Below are 20,338 nucleotides of genomic sequence, written 5' to 3'. Positions count from 1 at the left end.
TCACTGTGATAAATCTGGGACATTTTCAGATTGCAAGTCTATTAGTAAATCTGGGGCATTTTGTTTTTATTATCCATATTTCCAGATATTCCATTTATAAAGCAATACATCTTAGGGGGCGTTCACACTACCATCGGTGTCCGACAGCTAGTGTCCGCTGCTAATGTCCATTCAAAATCTTGCATGGACATTAGCATCGAACACTAGCTGTGTCCGTTACATTTTGCATTGATTTAAATGGACATCGGGTGCGCTCTTTTACAGTCCGTGGGTGTCCTTAACTGTCCATTCCCAAAGATGTTCGACTTTTCAAGCAGACAGAAAAAACCTATATGTCGGGTTTTTCTGTCCGCTTGAAAAGTCAGACATCTTTGGGAACGGACAGTTAAGGACAGGCACGGACTGTAAAAGAGCGCACCCGATGTCCATTTAAATCAATGCAAAATGTAACGGACACAGCTAGTGTCCGATACTAATGTCCGCACAAGATTTTGAACGGACATTAGCAGCGGACACTAGCTGTCAGACACCGACGGTAGTGTGAACGCTCCCTTAGTTGCATGATAACATTTTGCTTGCAGCCACCATTTCAGATGTATACTCACTTAACATTTCTTTTGGGCTGGACATGCTCAGTTATGTGCAGTGGCGTAACTACCGCCATAGCAGCAGAGGCAGCTGCCCCAGGGCCCGGGACATTAAGGGCCCGGTGACAGCCGCTACTGCTGCTATCATTATACTCGGGGGTCTTTTCGGATCCCCGAGTATAATGATTGGCGGACCGGGAGAGGTAAGAAACATAAAAAACACTGTTACTTACCTCTACAGGATCCTGCCAGGCCTCCTTCCAGACGTCCTTTCTGACGTCTCTGACGTCACATGAACCCGGCCTGCGTCCCGGGTCATGTGACGTCTGACGTCATAGAAGAAGTACGGCAGCAGAGAAGACAGCGTAGGAGCCGGGAGACAGGTAAGTAACAGTAGTTTTTTATGTTTTTATTCCCCCGGGTCTCGGATTATTATACTCTGGGGTCTGAAAAGACCCCAGAGTATAATAATTGTTTTTGTGTGTCCACTATTGGGGATAATACTGTATGCAGGGGCCACTATGGGGGATAATACTGTGTTCTGGGGCCACTATGGGGGATAATACTGTATGCCTGTATGCAGGGGCCACTATGGAGGATAATACTGTGTGCAGGGGCCACTAATGGGCATAATACTGTGTGCAGGGGCCACTATGGGGCATAATAGACCACGCAGGAATGCGTAGGAGGGGGTCGGTCGAGGTCTTCGGCGTCGGTGTCGGTCGGGGGGGCATGTCAAAAGTTCACCACGGGGCCCCGCCATTCCTAGTTACGCCACTGGTTATGTGTATCACAAGCTTTTCAAGACAATACTGTGGTATCACAAAGTGATATCTTATATGTATCTATGTGTTACCCATGGTTTCTTATGTGATGTGCAGTCTTTTAGGGGTCTTGCAAGCATGCTGCAAGATTTTACTGAATTGGTTTCATGGGAAATTTTAGTCTTTAAGCAAATTGAATAGTGGACGCACCTCTATGTAGAATTTAGTGTAGAGGCATTTATAGCGCTCTCATTTAAAGAGGTGTCTATCAGTGAACAGTGCCCCACCATTTCCCAGGCCCACCACTGGTGGTTCCACTCAATACACAGGGAATAATGGCTCAGTCAGTCACTGTCCACAGCTTCCTTGGCCTGTGTTTGGGTGAGCGCCATTGGTTTTATGTTGAGAGAAGTTCTGATTTGCGTATATGGAGGAATAGTAAAGGGTTTATGCACCTCTATGGCAATCCTGTAAACAGTACAACAGTTTGCCAAAATCTGATAATTCTGCATTAAAGATAATCCAATCTTAATTGTGGCATCAGTTCTTTATCTTTCCCTCCAAATGGCTAATGTTTTTGGCCATCTATATAACACAGAACAATCCAGCTAGCATTTGCATAACTCCGGGGAATAAGACTATTTAACTCCTTCCCACTGCAGCAAAGAGCTGAACAGAGATTTCCACTGGGAAATCAGAAGTGATTTCAGGATTAGATTAAAAACACAGATTTCGTTCCAAAACTGCTTAACATCTATCTTCTTTTGTCCAAATACATTTATTCACTTAAAAATTCATAAGAACAGCTAAACAGACCCAGGAGCACATTTTGGACAAAAATCAGAAATCAATACATTGGTTCTCCAGAAAGCAAGCATTTACATAAGCATGTGCTCCAAAGCAGATTAAGTCACTTTTTATGATACTGTCTGATATTATACTTATTGTTGGGCAATGAAATTCTTCTTCGGATATTCTGGAAATGCCTCATGGTGAAGCTCAGTCAGGACCATTTATAGTATGGATATCTATGTTAAAGCTATACTTTACCTCATCCCTACAGGGAATTCTTGATAGTGATGGTTACGGGTGCTAAGGAGTTTAATCCACCTTAGTATAGTTAGGGTAATCTATGGGTCTCCTTGGTTTATGGACCAGATGGAAGCTGCAATCTCAATACTGATGCCAATGCTTATGGGCCCCCTAAGGCTCCTGGGCCTCGGAGCGACTGCACCTTCTGCACCACCTCAAGTTATGCCCCTGTATGCTTCCCATAAAATATTGTGACATGATAGAAGAATATAGAGAGGTAAAACCCATCACATTCACCTTGTCTTTTGTGTTGTGGTAAAATAAAAACATCAGTCCTTTCTATCTGTCAACAGATAACGCTTAAAGGGGTCTACTATGGGGTAAGAACAGGAGGTCTTTTCCCCCACTGCACATTCAGACTAGTAGCCAGGTTGAAGGTGGGCATGACTGGCATGATTGGTGGTGGGCGACGCTCTTATTCATTTCAATGGGAGCGCTTTAAATAGTCAAGGCCATTACTTCGCCCATCTCTGGTATTTATCCTCTATCCTATGGATGACACTGAGTGCACGTGAACAACAAATGCATTTTTATCTTGGCTATAGCAAGTCAACGAAATTAATGCATTTTATGGGGGAAGATTTATAGATTTATTCATTCAATGTGTACTTGACAAGATGGATGCTTATTGAAGAAAAATTATCAGAAAATTCTATAAAGGATTAGGATTGATGTAGTTAGGGCACAATTGGATATTTACATCAGAATGACTCCTACTTGGTATTTCTGTGCATTTTTTCTATATAACATTTCCAAACAGTGAAATAACACACCCTATCATTTTCCAGATACCAGCCAAACTGCTGTGAATTATATAAGTGGAAAACCTTACAGCCCTCAATTTACACAGGGCACTCCATTACATATTAATCTATGGGTGGGTGAGTTCTTCGCTTATAGGCATCACATTGCTTTTTTTTTTTTTTTTTTTTTTAGCATCATGGAAAAAACTGCAAATTAACACAAGTAACAGTTTAATGAGAGGGCTTCATCATTTATGTAAACCAAAAACTGTGACAGTATTTCCTATGGGTCGCCAATTCGACAAAGAGTTATGCAGCTGATGTTGTATGTCCTAATGGTCTTCTACATATGGCTACAAATAAGCACCTTTATCTGTCTAGGACAGTATTGGGAAGCAGGAGTCAAGATATAAAAAATCTGAAGTGTCTAATGTATTCAGTATACATATACTGATTTAGATTTCTCTTTTGTACTTTTGCTTAATCTTGTTAATTAACAAAAATAATCTATTAACACTTCTATATTAGAAACCATTCTTACTTTTGCACAGTACTATATACAAAACACCTATACTAGTAGATCATTGCTGTATACAGCAATGTTTTAGCTATTAGTGCTTTGTGTAATATTATAGCAGTTATAGTACAATCCTAAGTCATATGCAACATTGCTCTTGTGGTCCCTGCCAATAAAAGCCATATCAGCATATAACCACAGCAGCATATACATCCCATAAAGTCAAAGGAACAGATTTATCAAGACTGACGTTATTAACACCAGTCTTCATAATCCCATCCCTGGTAGAGGGTATAACTCATTTATGACGCATAGATTGGCACAAATAAATAAATCTGGATGCACCGTCATATTCCCTTTTCAGAAAACTGGTTGGCACAAAAAAAGAAGTCATATTTCTTTTGTGCAAAAACCTGATTTGTGACTTTTTATGCTTTGAACACCTAAAATTGGCATGCAATGCCCAATAAATCTTCCCCATTGACTGTAGTGGTCACATGGGGAATATGGTTTTCCATCACGGCTGCCATGTAAACGCAGGCTGTTGGGGGTCCACAGGATCTATCCGTACAATTTATGTTGTTATTAATTATTCTGAAGTCAGATTTTTTTTACACATGGACAATTCTTTTAATTCTATAATGTTCCTGGCACAAGGTAAAGTACAGTCCAAAGACCCTGTAACCCTATCCTCTCTGTGGAGGCCTTTACAAATGATGTATTCGTATTGTATATTTTCCTAGTATTCTTGTTAAAAAGAACATCTCCAAGGTTTTTTCTTTAATACTGGAAAATAAGGCTTTACCTTGTTACCTTGCACAGTATTCAGATCAGAACACCATACACTCTATATAAAGTGACTAGATAAGGATTTCTTAGAAACGTGTCCATATGTACGATTACTTCTACAGAAGCAGGCACAAATCTGGAGAAAACACCATTTCACAATAACTGATAATAGGAAAGGCTTGTGTCCAGCTTATGGCGGGTTCACATCTGCGCCCCGGTCTCCGCTTTCAGGTTTCCATCTTCTGCCCGAGAAACTGGACAGGAGATGGAAACCGGCAGTCACTTTTCAAACCCATTCATTTGAATGGGTTTGCAAAGTGTCCGCCCGTGAGTGTCTTCTGCTCTCCGTGGCGAAACCAGGTTTTTTTTAACCAAACACAAAGTTGTATATGCAGGACTTTGTGTCCGGTTAAAAAAAAACTCAACACAAAATGCTCACAGGCGCTCACGGGCGGACACTGTCTGCCGGATTTCCGTCTCCTGTCGGCAAAAGACGGAAACCCACAATTTGGAGACCGGGCGCAGATGTGAACCCACCCTTAGAGAATTGTTTTCCTAATTGTGAACAGCTGAGTAAGTCGGTAAGTTGTCTTATAAGATAAGCTTATACTTACTGTAAGTTGACACAATTATTCAAGTACAGACACACAAGCACATACAGGTACAGTACTGACTCCACAGCTGCTACTCAGGTTTTATGATAGACCTGGAAATTCAGGATGACTATCTTGGCACGTTCCTTCAGGATGTTGGTTGTGAAAGGAAATAGCTGAACACTTTCACGTTCTTAAGAGCCTTCCAGTTTTGAAAGTGTCTATTGAAACATAACATCTGACACTATAAAAATGGTGGCAGGGCCTGGTTAGCTGTAAATTATTGTATATACACTACTTAGGGGACCATGGAGAGAGGCCACTAGCAAAGTATTCTACATATTCTAGAAGTTAACTCAACTTAAGTCTCACACCTGCTTAATGTGACCATAGCACCTGCCTCCCCTAGTCAGAGATGGCTGGATCTATAGACAGTATTTATTAATATATAGAGATTGTAAAACTGTATATATTTCAGTGATGTCCTACCAGCATCAATAGCTGAAGATAGAAAACACAAGGGCGCAGATAGAGCATCAGCTTGATAAAAAAAAAGGTGACCCTGTGAAGCAGAAAACTGGACTGACACCAGGTACTGCTCATAAAGGACAATGGACAATTGTAAGTCGTGCTTCTCCATTGTACTTGGTGAGCAGTTCCTGTGGTTTGGGCTACACTGGCTATGTTAGGATCCCCAGACATTTCTGCCAGATCACTATCACAGATCATTTTTGCCAGTCAGGCTTTTCCCAAAATTATTATAAAAGTTGAGAGTTAGATTTAGTACAAACTCAAAGCGGTTTTTCTTAAACACAAAGGTTATCCACAGGCTATGTGATAAATGTGTGGTCTGCCAACCACTACTTGTGTTAATGGTGCAATGGGTGACCACCACTCTGTTCACTGTGGGATTCACAAAGATTGTTCAACAAATCTCATGAATTGTGAATGGAGTGGTGGTCAGCATGTAAACTACTGTTCTGTACACACAGGGAACTCTTGTGATAGCCTGGGATTCAAACTCAGTCAGACACCCAATGATCATAGATTTGTCACCTAATCTAAAAACCCTTATAATATTTTAGCTTCATTCTGGTTGCAGCAGTAATATATTGTGGAAACAACATTATAGAGAATGGCTAACCTTATCTGCTATCTATAAAATGCAGCATTTTCTATTCTTTGCAATTTTAATTTAGATTATCAATTGTTTTCCACATTAAAATAAGCAGAGAAGACAGAGTGGATCACCCCTTTTCTACCGAAGGCGCAGTGCGATGATTTGGCTTCCTGATCTGCTTTCTTTAATGATGGTGTTGTTCTCTATTGACTCCAATTAAAGTGTAATCTAATAGTTCACATAGACGGGAGCCGATTTCACTAAAGTGGTAAGGCATTAATATAGTTTAGTGCAGGAAAGAAGTGTACAGATAACTTTCTGTGGTGGTGTATCGGCTGCCTGGCAAGTCTTCTAGGGGAGGGGGTCCTGAGACTGACCCCGGCAGGCATGATTGCCAAGTTTGTTGTCAGGTAAAGTGCAGAGTGTAAGAGCAGAGACATATCAGTATGTTGCCATTCGTGAATCACTAGTTGGCTTCTATTATTCTGGCAACATTAATATCTGATTGGCTGTTAAAATCCCAACCCAGAAATTGCTGGTTGCTGTGTTTGTAAAACAGCCCCATGTGCTTTTCATGATGCAGATGGTTATATGATGGGAGGCATTTGTGAAAGTAAAATTAGATATAAATAGGATTTATGTTACAATTACATAATCGTGACTCATAAGGGATTGTTCATTGTCTTCAGTTATCATTCTTCAGAACTCCCCTCTCTTACAAATTTCATATTGATGCATACCGGGTGGAACAGACACATATTGTTCTTATAACTCAAGTGTACAAACACAGTCTGGTCCTACCTTCATCTTAGAATAAAGCATTATCCAGCTTAGACATATGTATGGCCAAACCCAATGGATTCCAGGTGATCCTCAAACAACCACATCACTTTTTATCTTTGTGGATAAGTAATGTATCTATATGATTATCATAGATTAATAAATGTTCATTCCTTGAATGAAAGGGATCTGATCTTTGGATACCCTTTTTTTCGAGTAACATGTAGGAATAGCCTTAAGAAAGGCTATTCTTCTCCCACTTTTAGATGTCTTCTCCGCGCCGTCGTTCAGTAGAAATCCAGGTTTTCTTCGGTATGCAAATGAGTTATCTCGCAGCACTGGGGACGATCCCCAGCGCTCAAACAACAGGGTCCTCCAGTGACACCTCTATCTTCTTCTGAAACGCCCTCTCCCTTTGTCTTCTTCCGACCTGGGTTTCAATCTTCTAGGCCTGCCAGCAGCCACAAGAAAATGGCCGCTTACTCAGCAAGCTGTGTACGCGGCCATTTTCTTGTGGCTGCTTACACAGCTTACTGAGTAAGCAGCCAGTTTTTATGTGGCCGCAAGCATGCGCAGTCGGCTCTGCCCGAGGCCTAGAAGATTGAAACCCAGGATGGAAGAAGACACAGGGAGAGGGCGTTCCATGCAAAAATTGAAGCCGTTGCTGGAGAGTTCTCTTGCAGCATTGGGGATGCCCCCATGCTGTTTGAGGGCTGGGACCTGCCCCCAGTGCTGTGAGAGAACTCATTTGCATACCGAAGAAAACCCGGATTTCTACCGAACGGTGGCACGGAGAAGACATCTAAAAGTAGGAGAAGAATGGCCTTTCTTAAGGCTATTCCTATGTGTTAGGGAGAAAAAAAGGGTATCCAATGATAGGATCCCTTTAATAGCAATAATTATCCTAAACAAAGGAGTCCTTGTGAATGTGAATACTAGACTCTAAACTGCCATGGGCATTCAGTTTAAAGGGAACCTGACAGATGAATTTAGGGGACTAAACAATATTCATGTCCTTTGGACCAGTGATTTTATGTCACAAGTAAGCCTATAGTAACCCTGTCTGTGCCATCGGTGTTCTGAAGAAGGCCCTGAGATTTACTGAGAGATAAGTGCACATGCCAGGTCATGCCATTGGTTTTGTGTCCCAAATTCAAGTCACAAGATACTTTTCTTCAGCATCCTATACTCACAATGTTGATTTCAGTTTAGAATTTGGAGCAATTTGTATATAATCTTATTAGAGGCAAAGGCTTTATTATATGGAAGAAAATATATTGGCATTAGATTTTGTTTAAAATAAATGGTAAGAGGCTGAATGTATAAAAACAGCAAAGGGGTTTTCACATAATCATAACCATATTTAAATTGTAGACAATTAGAAGTTAAACATTTTTGCAAATATTAGTAATTAAAATTAAAATTTTGTAGTGATGCCATGAATTCCTTATTGAGGACAGCTTCTCAGCCAGGGACATAACATGCATGAGAAGATATTGCAGCCAAGGATATATATAAGGAAATCATGGCTGGGTTTTTGTTAAGTGCCAGACCAAAGAAAGTTCCTGTATTCACGGACATATACACTGACAACCAATGAAGAGAAAAAAATGTCACAATGATTAAGAAAAATCTCTGCAAAATTTGCAAAATTTGTAATTACTCATATTCACAAAACTGGTGAGTCCTTTTGGTCAGATTTTAATATGGCACCAGAAAAGTAATGCTCAGGATCTGGGAAGACTCCGATTGTGGACATTGTCTCCAGATTGCTGCAGTTTTGCATACATAAGTAATAAAAAAAAATTTGTAAGATATTTCTAATGCTGCCTCGGGTGCTATCCTGCAGAGCCATATCCAGAGCTGGCAATCCATTTCCATAACAGCTGGGAGCCTACTGAAGGCAGCCTGTAATAGAATATATTTATTTTATCGGGTGAAAGCCATAACAGGAAATAAATGGTTGAACTGTCTTTTTTTTCGCCATTTCGTCTCCCCAAAAAATGTAATAACAAGTGATCAAAATATCAGACAATCTCGAAATTGGTATCAATAAAAACTACAATTTGCCCCTCGAAATAGATGCCTTAAATGGTCCCATATGGGGTAATCTAAATAGGTTATGTTTGTCAGAATACTCAAAGAAATTTTCTCTTTATTATTCAAAATTTTGGATTTTTGTAAAGCTGTTAAAAGATTACAAAAACTATATAGAATTAGTATTGCCATGATCGCACCAACCTGCAGTCTATAAGTAACATGTCATTTTGGCTGCATAGGGATTAATACAAAAACAAACCCATATGACTATGGCACAATTGCCGGGGATTTTTCCTGTCCACCCCATTCTATTTTTTTTCTAAATTAATTTTTGTAAATGGAATGGAACTATTTTGCAGTATTCTATGTACAGTGTGCATATTATTTGACCTCAAATGCCAGACTGAATAGATGTGGATTGAGTCTTGGATTTAAAATTATCCAGGGATGAGATCTCTCTGATCAGTCTGGGTAATGCATTCCAGAAAGTAGAGGCTGCCTGGCGGAAGGCTCTGACTCCAAATCATTTAAGGTGGATCCTGGAAATGGACAGTTTATTTGTGCCTGCTGATCTGAGAGGTCAGCAAGGATTATGGGGCCGCAGAAGTTCTTTTAAGTAGTTTGTTAGGGAATTGCAATAGGAGCAATTCCCCAGTAGCTGCTGGAAACCCTGGGAAGGGGCACAAGCGACAGTGAGCCCTAAGCTGAAGCCCCCCACTGTCCCTACCTGCTTGCCTAGTCCTATTCTATGTAATAGGCGGCAACTTGGAGACGATCCCTTCCTATATACGTGAAACCCAAAACGCAGACAAGACAAACAACAACAAATGGAGATCAGCTAGCCAGGGGTCAGTAACAGTCGAGCAATGCAGTGTCAAAATCGATATCCAAAAGAGTAGTCAATAGGGAAAGCCAGAGGTCAAGAATCCGAATACAACTAATAACAGCGAGAGAAAAGCCAGCACACATAAGGCAATAGCAAGCATCAAAGTGAATGTGAGCCTAGAATAAATAGGGAGGAAGAACCCGCCCTGGAGTTGATAGGAAGGCAGGCTGTCAATCACAGGACAAAACAAAACTTAACTCTTAGAGGAGCAGGGGGAAATGAAGGTGAAGGAGACGGGTGTGGTGGAAAATCAATTAACAAGGTGAAGGAATAGGACAGTGTTCAGACAATGCAACCAAAAACTCTAAGCAAGTTATCAAACTGCACACGCCTCCTGCACCACAGCATGTGAGCAGAGGGCAGCACAGAGACCAGAACAGGCAGAGATGTTACATAGTCAGTGCCTAAATTGTTAATATATTTGAAGGTCATCAAGCAGACTTTAAAAGTTATTCTCCATTTTATAGGCAGCCAGTGCAGTGAGTGGGGGATAGGGGTTAGGAGAGCAGGTCGGGGTTTCTTGGTTATTAACCTTGCTGCAGCATGTTGGAGTAGCCAGAGACGAAGGATTCCTTTATCAAGACGACCTACGTATAGGGCATTACAGTAGTCTAGATGCAAGGTTATGAAGGCATGGACATGCATGGAAAGGTCTTCAGTTGGAATAAGGTGTTTGATTTTTGCAATGTTTCTCAGGTGGAAGTATGAAGATTTAATAATGGAGGATACCTTGATGGACAGTTCTCCATCAATAATTACACCAGGTTTCACATATAGTCTGAGCTTTGATGGGTTGTGTTTCCTAAGGATAGAGGTGGTGGATGTATAAGATGCCATTTTGCCCTTAAGCGCTGATCTCCAACCATGAGAACTTCATTTTTGTCTGTGTTCAGCTGGCGTTAATCCAAACTTGTAGCTCATCTAGGCATGAATTTATGGCTGGAAATGGGTCACTGATTCTAGGCTTGAAGGATATGCAGTACAGACCGAAAGTTTGGACACACCTTCTCATTCAAAAAGGTTTCTGTATTTTCATGACTTTGAAAATTGTAGATTCACACTGAAGGCATCAAAACTATGAATTAACACATGTGGAATTATATACTTAACAAAAAAGTATGAAATAACTGAAAATATGTCTTATATTCTAGGTTCTTGGAAGTAGCCACCTTTTGGTTTGATTACTGCTTTGCACACTCTTGGCATTCTCTTGATGAGCTTCAAGAGGTAGTCACCTGAAATGGTCTTCCAACAGTCTTGAAGGAGATGCTTAGGACTTGTTGGCCTTTTTGCCTTGACTCTGCAGTCCAGCTCACCCCAAACCATCTCGATTGGGTTCAGGTCTGGTGATTGTGGAGGTCAGGTCATCTGGCGTAGCACCCCATCACTCTCCTTCTTGGTAAAATAGCCCTTAAACAGCCTGGAGGTGTATTTGGGGTCATTGTCCTGTTGAAAAATAAATGATGGTCCAACTAAACGCAAACCAGACTCATCTCAAATTTGGACTCATCAGACCAAAGCACAGATTTCCACTGGTCTAATGTCCATTCCTTGTGTTCTTTAGCCCAAATAAGTCTCTTCTGCTTATTTCCTGGCCTTATCAGTGGTTTTCTAGCAGCTATTTTACCATGAAGTCTCCTCTTAGTTGTTGTAGGGATGTGTCTGCTGCTAGATCTCTGTGTGGCATTGACCTGGTCACTAATCTGAGCTGCTGTTACCCTGTGATTTCTGAGGCTGGTGAGTCAGATGAACTTATCCTCCGCAGCAGAGGTGTCTCTTGGTCTTCCTTTCCTGGGGCAGTCCTCATGTGAGCCAGTTTCTTTGTAGCGCTTGATGGTTTTTGCAGCTGCACTTGAGGACACTTTCAAAGTTTTCCCAATTTTTCTGACTGACTGACCTTCATTTCTTAAAGTAATAATTGTTATGTCAGTCCAGGTAGCTGCAACGGGGCTAAGGGATTGCAGTAGGGAATCTCGCCCTGCACTACTCCCACTAGCTAACCCGGTCCCTGCCTCACGGGTGTAGGTCGGCTGTTCTCAGGCTAAACCTGACCCCGACAGCTCCTCTCTCACTGACACCGTAGGCCTAGAGGGAAGTGGGAGAAGGAATGCCCTATAAGATCTCTAGGGACTGGAGACTAAAGGGGGTCACCCCTAACGAACAAGTGAAGCTGCTACTGACAGGGACTGACAAGGGTGTGCGCTGACTAACAACACAAGCAGCACACAGGAAACATGTAGGAAAGGAATTCCCCAAACCAATATGGGAAGGAACCGTACACTAGGAAACAAACACAGGGAAACTGAGTAGAAATCAAAGGATAAGGCAATTCACTCACACAGTCAATTATACACGGAGGGAGGATTGGTGAACACAGAAGGGAAAACACACAAACCAACTTGTTCACCCAAAACCTCCCAAAAACCAACCACGGAACTTCCTCTATCAAAGATAACCACCTACTCCTCCTGCTAAGGCCTAGCTCTGTAAAAGCGACACTCAGCACAGAACCATGGGAGGCATGGGTTTATATACAGAGTAGAGACCACTCCTCCCAGGTGCAAATGGGAGGACAGACTAATGAACCAGGAAATCAAGCTGCCTACCAACAGTGCGTGCGAGCAAGTCAGAAGGTGTGCACCAATACCCACGACACAAAATACTCCTAACAGGATCCTCCCCTCAAGGAGAAGACTCCGGATTCTCTAGGAGCATCCTTCTTCGGGAACTCCTTGTGGAATTTCTCCACGAGTCTGGGGGCTGACATATCCGACTCCAGAACCCAAGAATTATCTTCAGGACCGTATCCCTTCCATGCCACCAGATACCGTAGCTTCCCCCGAACATATTTGCTATCCAGAACTCGGGATATCTCATACTCCCCGGACTCAGAAACTGGTGGAACTTTAACTGGAGACGTTCCCTTCTTGGCCTTCTTTAACAAGGAGACATGAAACACCCGGTTTATCTTCCACCTTTTAGGTAGTTGCAGCTGCGCCGCCACTTCATTTACCATCTTGATGATCTTAAAAGGACCCACAAACCTGGGACTCAGCTTCTTGCTAGGAACCTTCAACCTGATATTCTTGGTGGACAACCAAACCATCTCACCAGGGAAGAACTGCAACTCCCCTCTCTTCCTATCCGCCTGGACCTTAGCCTGGTGCGACGCCCGCACCAGATTCTCTCGGATACGGGACCATACCCCTTGCAGCTTTTTAGAAAATAGCTCCTCCTCCGGAACTGGGGACGAAATGGAAGAAAATACTCCGAAAACAGGATGTCTACCACCGGAGCAAAAAAAAGGTGTGGTACCTGTGGCGTTGGAATCATGGTTGTTTAAGGAAAATTCTGCCAGGGGAAGAAAGTCAGCCCAATTATTCTGATTCTCTCGAACAAAACACCTCAAAAACTGTTCCACATCCTGATTCTTCCTCTCTGTTTGCCCGTTAGACTCCGGGTGAAACCCGGAGGAAAACGACAGTGTAACTCCCAACCTGCTGCAAAAAGCCCGCCAGAATTTAGCCACAAATTGCGGACCCCTGTCCGAAACGATCTCCTCAGGAAGACCATGCAACCTTACAATTTCTTTAATAAATGACCCTGATAGTGTCTTGGCACATGGCAGCCTGGAAAACGGGATCAAATGGCACATTTTCGTGAAGCGGTCAACGACTACCCAAATGACCGTGAAACCCTTAGACACTGGAAGGCCCGTGATGAAATCCATAGACAGATGAGTCCAAGGTGCCTTAGGAGGTTCTAACGGATGTAGAAGACCGTGGGGACGGGTATGCGACGCCTTGGCTCTTGCACAGACCGAACAATTTTGAACAAACTGCAAGACATCCTTACTCCACCCTGGCCACCAAAAATTCCTAGACACCAATCTCATGGTCTCTGAAACCCCCGGGTGACCAGCAAGAACCGACTCGTGACACTCCCTCAGTAGACTTTGTCGGAGAGTAGTTGGGACAAACAGCTTGTTTCTAGGTATCTTGGAAGGTGCAGCGTGTTGCGCTTCGATCAAGGCTTTCTCCAATTTCGTGCCCAATACTGCTACCACCACTCCATCCCCAAGAATAGTGGCCGGCGCCTCTCGTTCCTCCTCAGTCGACATATACCGGGATAAAGCATCAGCCTTAACATTCTTTGAACCCGGCACATAAGTCACGGTAAAATGGAACCGCGCAAAAAATAGAGCCCATCTGGCCTGCCGTGCATTTAATCTCTTCGCCGACCCAAGATAAACCAAATTCTTGTGATCGGTAAATACCTGGACTGGCCTTCTGGCCCCCTCCAGGAAATGACGCCAATGTTCGAACGCTAGTTTTATTGCCAGTAGTTCTCTATCTCCGATGTCATAATTCCGTTCAGAGGCAGAGAATTTCTTAGAAAAGAAGGCACAGGGATGCGTACCCTCCTCGAACTCCTGAGAAAGTACTGCACCCACCCCCACCGAGGAGGCATCCACCTCCACTCGGAAGGCCAACCTCTCATCCGGCTGTCTCAAAATGGGAGCGGAGGAGAATCGCTTCTTCAATTCTTCAAACGCGGCTAGCGCCTCTGGCGACCACTTAGCACAGTCAGCCCCCTTCTTAGTCAAGTCCGAGATGGGTTTCACAACCTCAGAAAATCCCTTAATAAACTGGCGATAATAGTTGGAGAATCCCAAGAACCGTTGGACCGCCTTTAGGTTCTCAGGTCGCGGCCACTCCAAGACTGCCCTGACCTTCTCAGGATCCATCTCGAACCCCTTGTCCGATAGGATATAGCCAAGGAAACATAATTTATTGACCGCGAACACACATTTCTCCAGCTTAGCACTTAATTGGTTAACCCTCAGGAGATTTAAAACCTCTCTCACTCTCTCCCAATGAGTCTCCAAATCCGGGGTGTAAATGAGTATATCGTCCAGATAGACCACAACCCCCCTCCCTATGACGGCACTTAGTACATCATTAATAAAATTCTGAAAAAACGCGGGCGCATTGGTTAGACCGAAAGGCATCACCAGATTCTCAAAGTGTCCTAGGGGTGTGTTAAACGCTGTTTTCCACTCATCCCCCTTCTTGATTCTCAGCAAGTTATACGCCCCACGTAAATCTATTTTACTAAACCAGCGAGCTCCCGTAATCTGGCTGAAAAGATCCGAGATCAACGGGATGGGATAGGGATTCCGCACCGTGATTTTATTAATCTCCCTAAAATCCAAACAAGGGCGCAACCCTCCATCTTTCTTCTTTACAAAGAAAAACCCCACTGCTACTGGGGACTTAGATGGGCGAATATGCCCCACCTCTAGACTCCCCTCAATATACTCTTTGAGCGCCTCCCTCTCCGGAATAGTGAGATTGTACAACCTTGTCTTGGGTAGCACAGCATTTGGTATAAATTTAATCGAGCAATCATAGGTGCGATGTGGTGGTAATGTCTTGGCTGCCCTTTCCTCAAAGACCTCCCTGAACTCACATATTTCTTGAGGCAAATTATCTATAGACAAAGACATCACGGATATGGGCAGACATCGACCATTACACCCCTGCCCCCAAGAAACTACTGTCTCGGTCTCCCAGTTGATAATAGGGTTATGCTGCTTCAGCCAGGGCCACCCCAACACTACTTGTGCTGGTAATTTAGACAACAAGAACAAGTCAATCTCTTCCCTGTGGCCACCCACAATAAACTCCAGACCCTCCACCTGTTTGGAGATGACAGATTGCTGTAGAGGGGTCTTATCAATAGCCCACACCGGTATCTGAGACTTCAAGACCAAAGGACTCACCCTTAGTTGCTCGCAAAACTCTGAGTCAATAAGGTTGACTGCCGAACCACAATCAACCAAAATCCGGCACTTCTGCCCATTTACCCATCCATCAAGGGTCAACCCGGCAGTCTGAGTACAGGAAATATGCACACCTCCCTCCTTAGTTGGTTTTCTCCCCTTACTCTCAATAGACCTGGGGTTATTACCCTCCTTGGCGAACCATTCTCTGGAGGGGCATACCCTTGCTAAATGTCCCATTCCTCCACACACAAAACAGCGTACTGTGCGGGACCCTTCACTCTTGGGTCTAGCACTTCGCACAGTGGCCCCAATCTGCATGGGTTGGTCCCCCGGGTCCTCTCCAAAAACAGAGAATTGAGGAGGGCTAACCCCCCCAGGACTCTTGTCTCCACGCTCCCGGAGGCGCCGTCCAACTCTAATTGCCAGCTGCATGGCCTCATCTAGATCTCCAGGAACAGGGTGAGAAACTAGATGATCTTTAACCTGGTCCGAGAGCCCTGTCTCAAACTGACTAAGTAGAGCGGGGTCATTCCAGTGTACTTCTGCTGCCCACCTACGAAACTCTGTGCAATATTTCTCTATAGCGTGATCCCCTTGCACCACACGTCGTAGGTTATACTCAGCCGTGCGTACCCTGTCTGGGTCGTCATACAGTAACCCCATTGTGGAGAAAAACGCCTCTACAGTTAGTAAGCAAGCTGAGTCGGCTGGTAACGAATGTGCCCAGATGAGGGGATCATCTCTCAATAAAGTAATAATAATCCCAACTCTCTGTACCTCAGAACCGGAGGAAAACGGCCGTAGCCGGAAATACAAAAGACAGTCCTTTTGAAATCGGAAAAAATCTGACCTCTTACCTCGGAAGGGTTCAGGTAAGCTGACTTTTGGCTCCAGAGGCCGACCCACAGGGGCGCTACTCACCTGCCTCTGTATGCCCTCCACCTGAGAGGCTGTGTGTTGAGCCAACTGCTGTACTTGAGATACGCCAGAAGCTTGGATGGCATCCATTCGTAGCTTGATCCCCTCCATCTCAGTGGAGATCTGCTGCACCGCCTGGTACAACTGTTTCAGGTCCGTCATAATGCAAACGAACCTTTTTTTTTTTTTTTTTTTTTTACCGGCTGAGTGTACTGTTATGTCAGTCCAGGTAGCTGCAACGGGGCTAAGGGATTGCAGTAGGGAATCTCGCCCTGCACTACTCCCACTAGCTAACCCGGTCCCTGCCTCACGGGTGTAGGTCGGCTGTTCTCAGGCTAAACCTGACCCCGACAGCTCCTCTCTCACTGACACCGTAGGCCTAGAGGGAAGTGGGAGAAGGAATGCCCTATAAGATCTCTAGGGACTGGAGACTAAAGGGGGTCACCCCTAACGAACAAGTGAAGCTGCTACTGACAGGGACTGACAAGGGTGTGCGCTGACTAACAACACAAGCAGCACACAGGAAACATGTAGGAAAGGAATTCCCCAAACCAATATGGGAAGGAACCGTACACTAGGAAACAAACACAGGGAAACTGAGTAGAAATCAAAGGATAAGGCAATTCACTCACACAGTCAATTATACACGGAGGGAGGATTGGTGAACACAGAAGGGAAAACACACAAACCAACTTGTTCACCCAAAACCTCCCAAAAACCAACCACGGAACTTCCTCTATCAAAGATAACCACCTACTCCTCCTGCTAAGGCCTAGCTCTGTAAAAGCGACACTCAGCACAGAACCATGGGAGGCATGGGTTTATATACAGAGTAGAGACCACTCCTCCCAGGTGCAAATGGGAGGACAGACTAATGAACCAGGAAATCAAGCTGCCTACCAACAGTGCGTGCGAGCAAGTCAGAAGGTGTGCACCAATACCCACGACACAAAATACTCCTAACAATAATGGCCACTTGTTTTTTTTTTTACTTAGCTGCTTTTTTCTTGCCATAATACAAATTCTAACAGTCTATTCCGTAGGACTATCAGTTGGGTATCAACTTGACTTCTGCACAACACAACTGATGGTTCCAACCCCATTTATAAGGCAAGAAATCCCACTTATTAAACCTGACAGGGCACACCTGTGAAGTGAAAACATTTCCGGTGACTACCTCTTGAAGCTCACCAAGAGAATGCCAAGAGTGTGCAAAGCAGTAATCAAAGCAAAAGGTGGCTACTTTGAAGAACCTAGACTATAAGACATATTTTCAGTTGTTTCACACTTTTTTGTTAAGTATATATTCCACATGTGTTAATTTATAGTTTTGATGCCTTCAGTGTGAATCTACAATTTTCAGAGTCATGAAAATACAGAAAACTCTTTGAAGGAGAAGGTGTGTCCAAACTTTTGGTCTGTACTGTATATAGTTGAGTATCGTCTACATAGCAGTGATAGGCCAGGTCATGACTCTGGTTTCATTTGCCTATTGGAAGCGCATTGGGAATAGCACCGGGCCCTGTGGGCCTCTATATTGTGAGGAGACTGGTGATGATGATGATGAGTCAAAGATTAAAGATGGGGAGTAAATAACAAAAATTAAAAAATGGCTGTTCCGGAAGGGTTTAATAAATTATAACAATAACGAGGTTACAGACATAATAAGCTGGCACCACTATATGTTATACATCATACAAATACACTGCCACTACAAATGTCAAACTATGTACATGTCCTCTCTCAGTAGGAAAAGTATTACTATCTAAAATATACAGCACATGGTGATACATATGGGAATCCTTTGCCCTACACAGCACATATACAGCACATGGTGATACATATGAGCATCCTTTGACCTGGGCTGATTTTTTATTTTCCAACTCTATTTAATGGGATTGCTGTGAAATAAAGGGAATGTACATTGGTCTCTTTGCTTTTAGTTTTATTAAATGGTCATATCTATCTTAAAAAGTTATGGCATATCTCTAGACCATCCCAACCCAACTTGCTACTCAGAAAAGCCCAACTCACTGAAAGCAGATGCAGCACTTTACTACCATTAGGCCCCTATCAATTATAGTAATTGTGCTGCATTTATAAGGATTATATTGCAATACATTATTAGAATATAATAACACTTTTATTTTTTATCTTTACAAGATTATCACACTACAAGCAGCAGAGAAATCATCAGAAAATGACCTGCCCATCACAAGAAGCACAGCAGTGTGGAATGAGGACTACTTGCCAGACGCCATCCCTCTACTCAGCCCAGGAAGCATATTCCGGAAGTCAATCAAATCTACACTAGGTGGGAATAAGACTGTTATAAGAGATGTCAGAAATGTGTGTGTGTGTTTTATAGGGTTATTGCCATCTTGGTAAATTGCTATTTCCAAAACTCCTCAAATACCAAAATGGTGCTGTGTCTATCACCCCCATTCACCTCTATGGGAGTTACAGAAACAGCGTAGAGCAACACTGCTTGGCTGTTTTAATAAGTCTGGCCCTAGTGATGGACCTCAGCAGCAATTTGCTAATATGCGAATAATCCCTTAACTCTAAAAATGTGTTGCTTTCTTCTATACACATAAGACACTACAGGCCGCTTGCTTGGATAGAAATAGGATGACGTATCTAGTCACTGATTTCAGAAATTCACTGTAAAGATTTAACAGCAAAAACGGAGAACAGTAACTCTACTGCCAAACTGCTTTGCCAGTGTGTTGGGTCATTTCCATCAGAAACAATTTTGTATCAACCAGCGGCATCATGCTCTGTCTAACAATATGTATTTGGACACTTGTGGTAGAATAGAAAAACAACATTTATTCATATTCAACCCAGCAGATGCTTCCTTACGGATGGTATTGAGCGACACAATACTCCTGGATGCCTGGTGAAACTCCTGGTGTATGTGAGCCATCGGTTGGGTGCGGTTTCTCTGGCCAGTACTAGTCGATCTCTATCTCCCAGTTTCGGGGGTCTGCCGACTCTGGGCACATTCCGACTATCACCGTTCACCTTCCACTTCATATTCACATAGGCCACTGTCAATTTTGGGTACTTCAGTTTGCTTGCTATGTCCCTTAAGGATCGACCATTTCTGTGGTACCCCACAATTACCCCTTTCTCATAATTGGAAAACTCTGCACTTTGTGGCATCTTGAATGCGACTAATGCCAATGCTGTTTCCTATTTAATGACGTACATCACGACCGCAGATATCTTCTTTTGCATGGGTGTCCAAATACTTATTGGCAGACAGTCTATTCTTACATTTGCATTAAAAGTAATTGTGCACTTTTACCATTTTTACCACCAGGATCCAAAGGAGATAACAGTGAAGAAAAAAAGACACGAGGTAATAGAATCAGGTTTCAAGTCTAATAAAAAATAACATTCAAGGGGGTTTTCTGGAATTATATATATACAGTATATAAAAATATATTAATCTTACAGGAGGAATTATGATAAAGTAATAAGAATAATAATGATGGTGGTGATGAAACAATAGTTACTTGATAAAATCTCTCCAGCCTTTGTGGATTTGTTGCAGTGCTGACGTGCTGAACATCCACATGACCACTGCAAACAATCATTGGTCTCAACAATCTTGTGCTAGAATCAGCACTGAGACTAGTGAATGCAGATATGAACTGGATTTACGGCACGTCACCACTACAGAAGAATAAACAATAATGGAGGTTGGAGTAAT

At 43.1% G+C, this 20,338-nt stretch overlaps 1 protein-coding gene across 1 annotated transcript in view; it reads left to right on the top strand.

Annotated features, from left to right (window-relative positions):
- Positions 1-20,338, top strand: part of COL26A1 (collagen type XXVI alpha 1 chain) — a 294,628-nt gene that overhangs the window by 261,167 nt on the left and 13,123 nt on the right. Inside the window, exons 5-6 of the mRNA XM_075263962.1 lie at positions 18,781-18,931; positions 19,946-19,984. Coding sequence (XP_075120063.1) covers positions 18,781-18,931; positions 19,946-19,984 — 190 coding nt within the window. The remainder of the gene's footprint in view (positions 1-18,780; positions 18,932-19,945; positions 19,985-20,338) is intronic.

This window comes from Leptodactylus fuscus, chromosome 2 (assembly GCF_031893055.1).
Source record: "Leptodactylus fuscus isolate aLepFus1 chromosome 2, aLepFus1.hap2, whole genome shotgun sequence".
Lineage (NCBI taxonomy): Eukaryota > Metazoa > Chordata > Amphibia > Anura > Leptodactylidae > Leptodactylus > Leptodactylus fuscus.
Note: the sequence above shows the minus strand (reverse complement) of the source record. Positions and strands in the feature narration are given on the sequence as shown.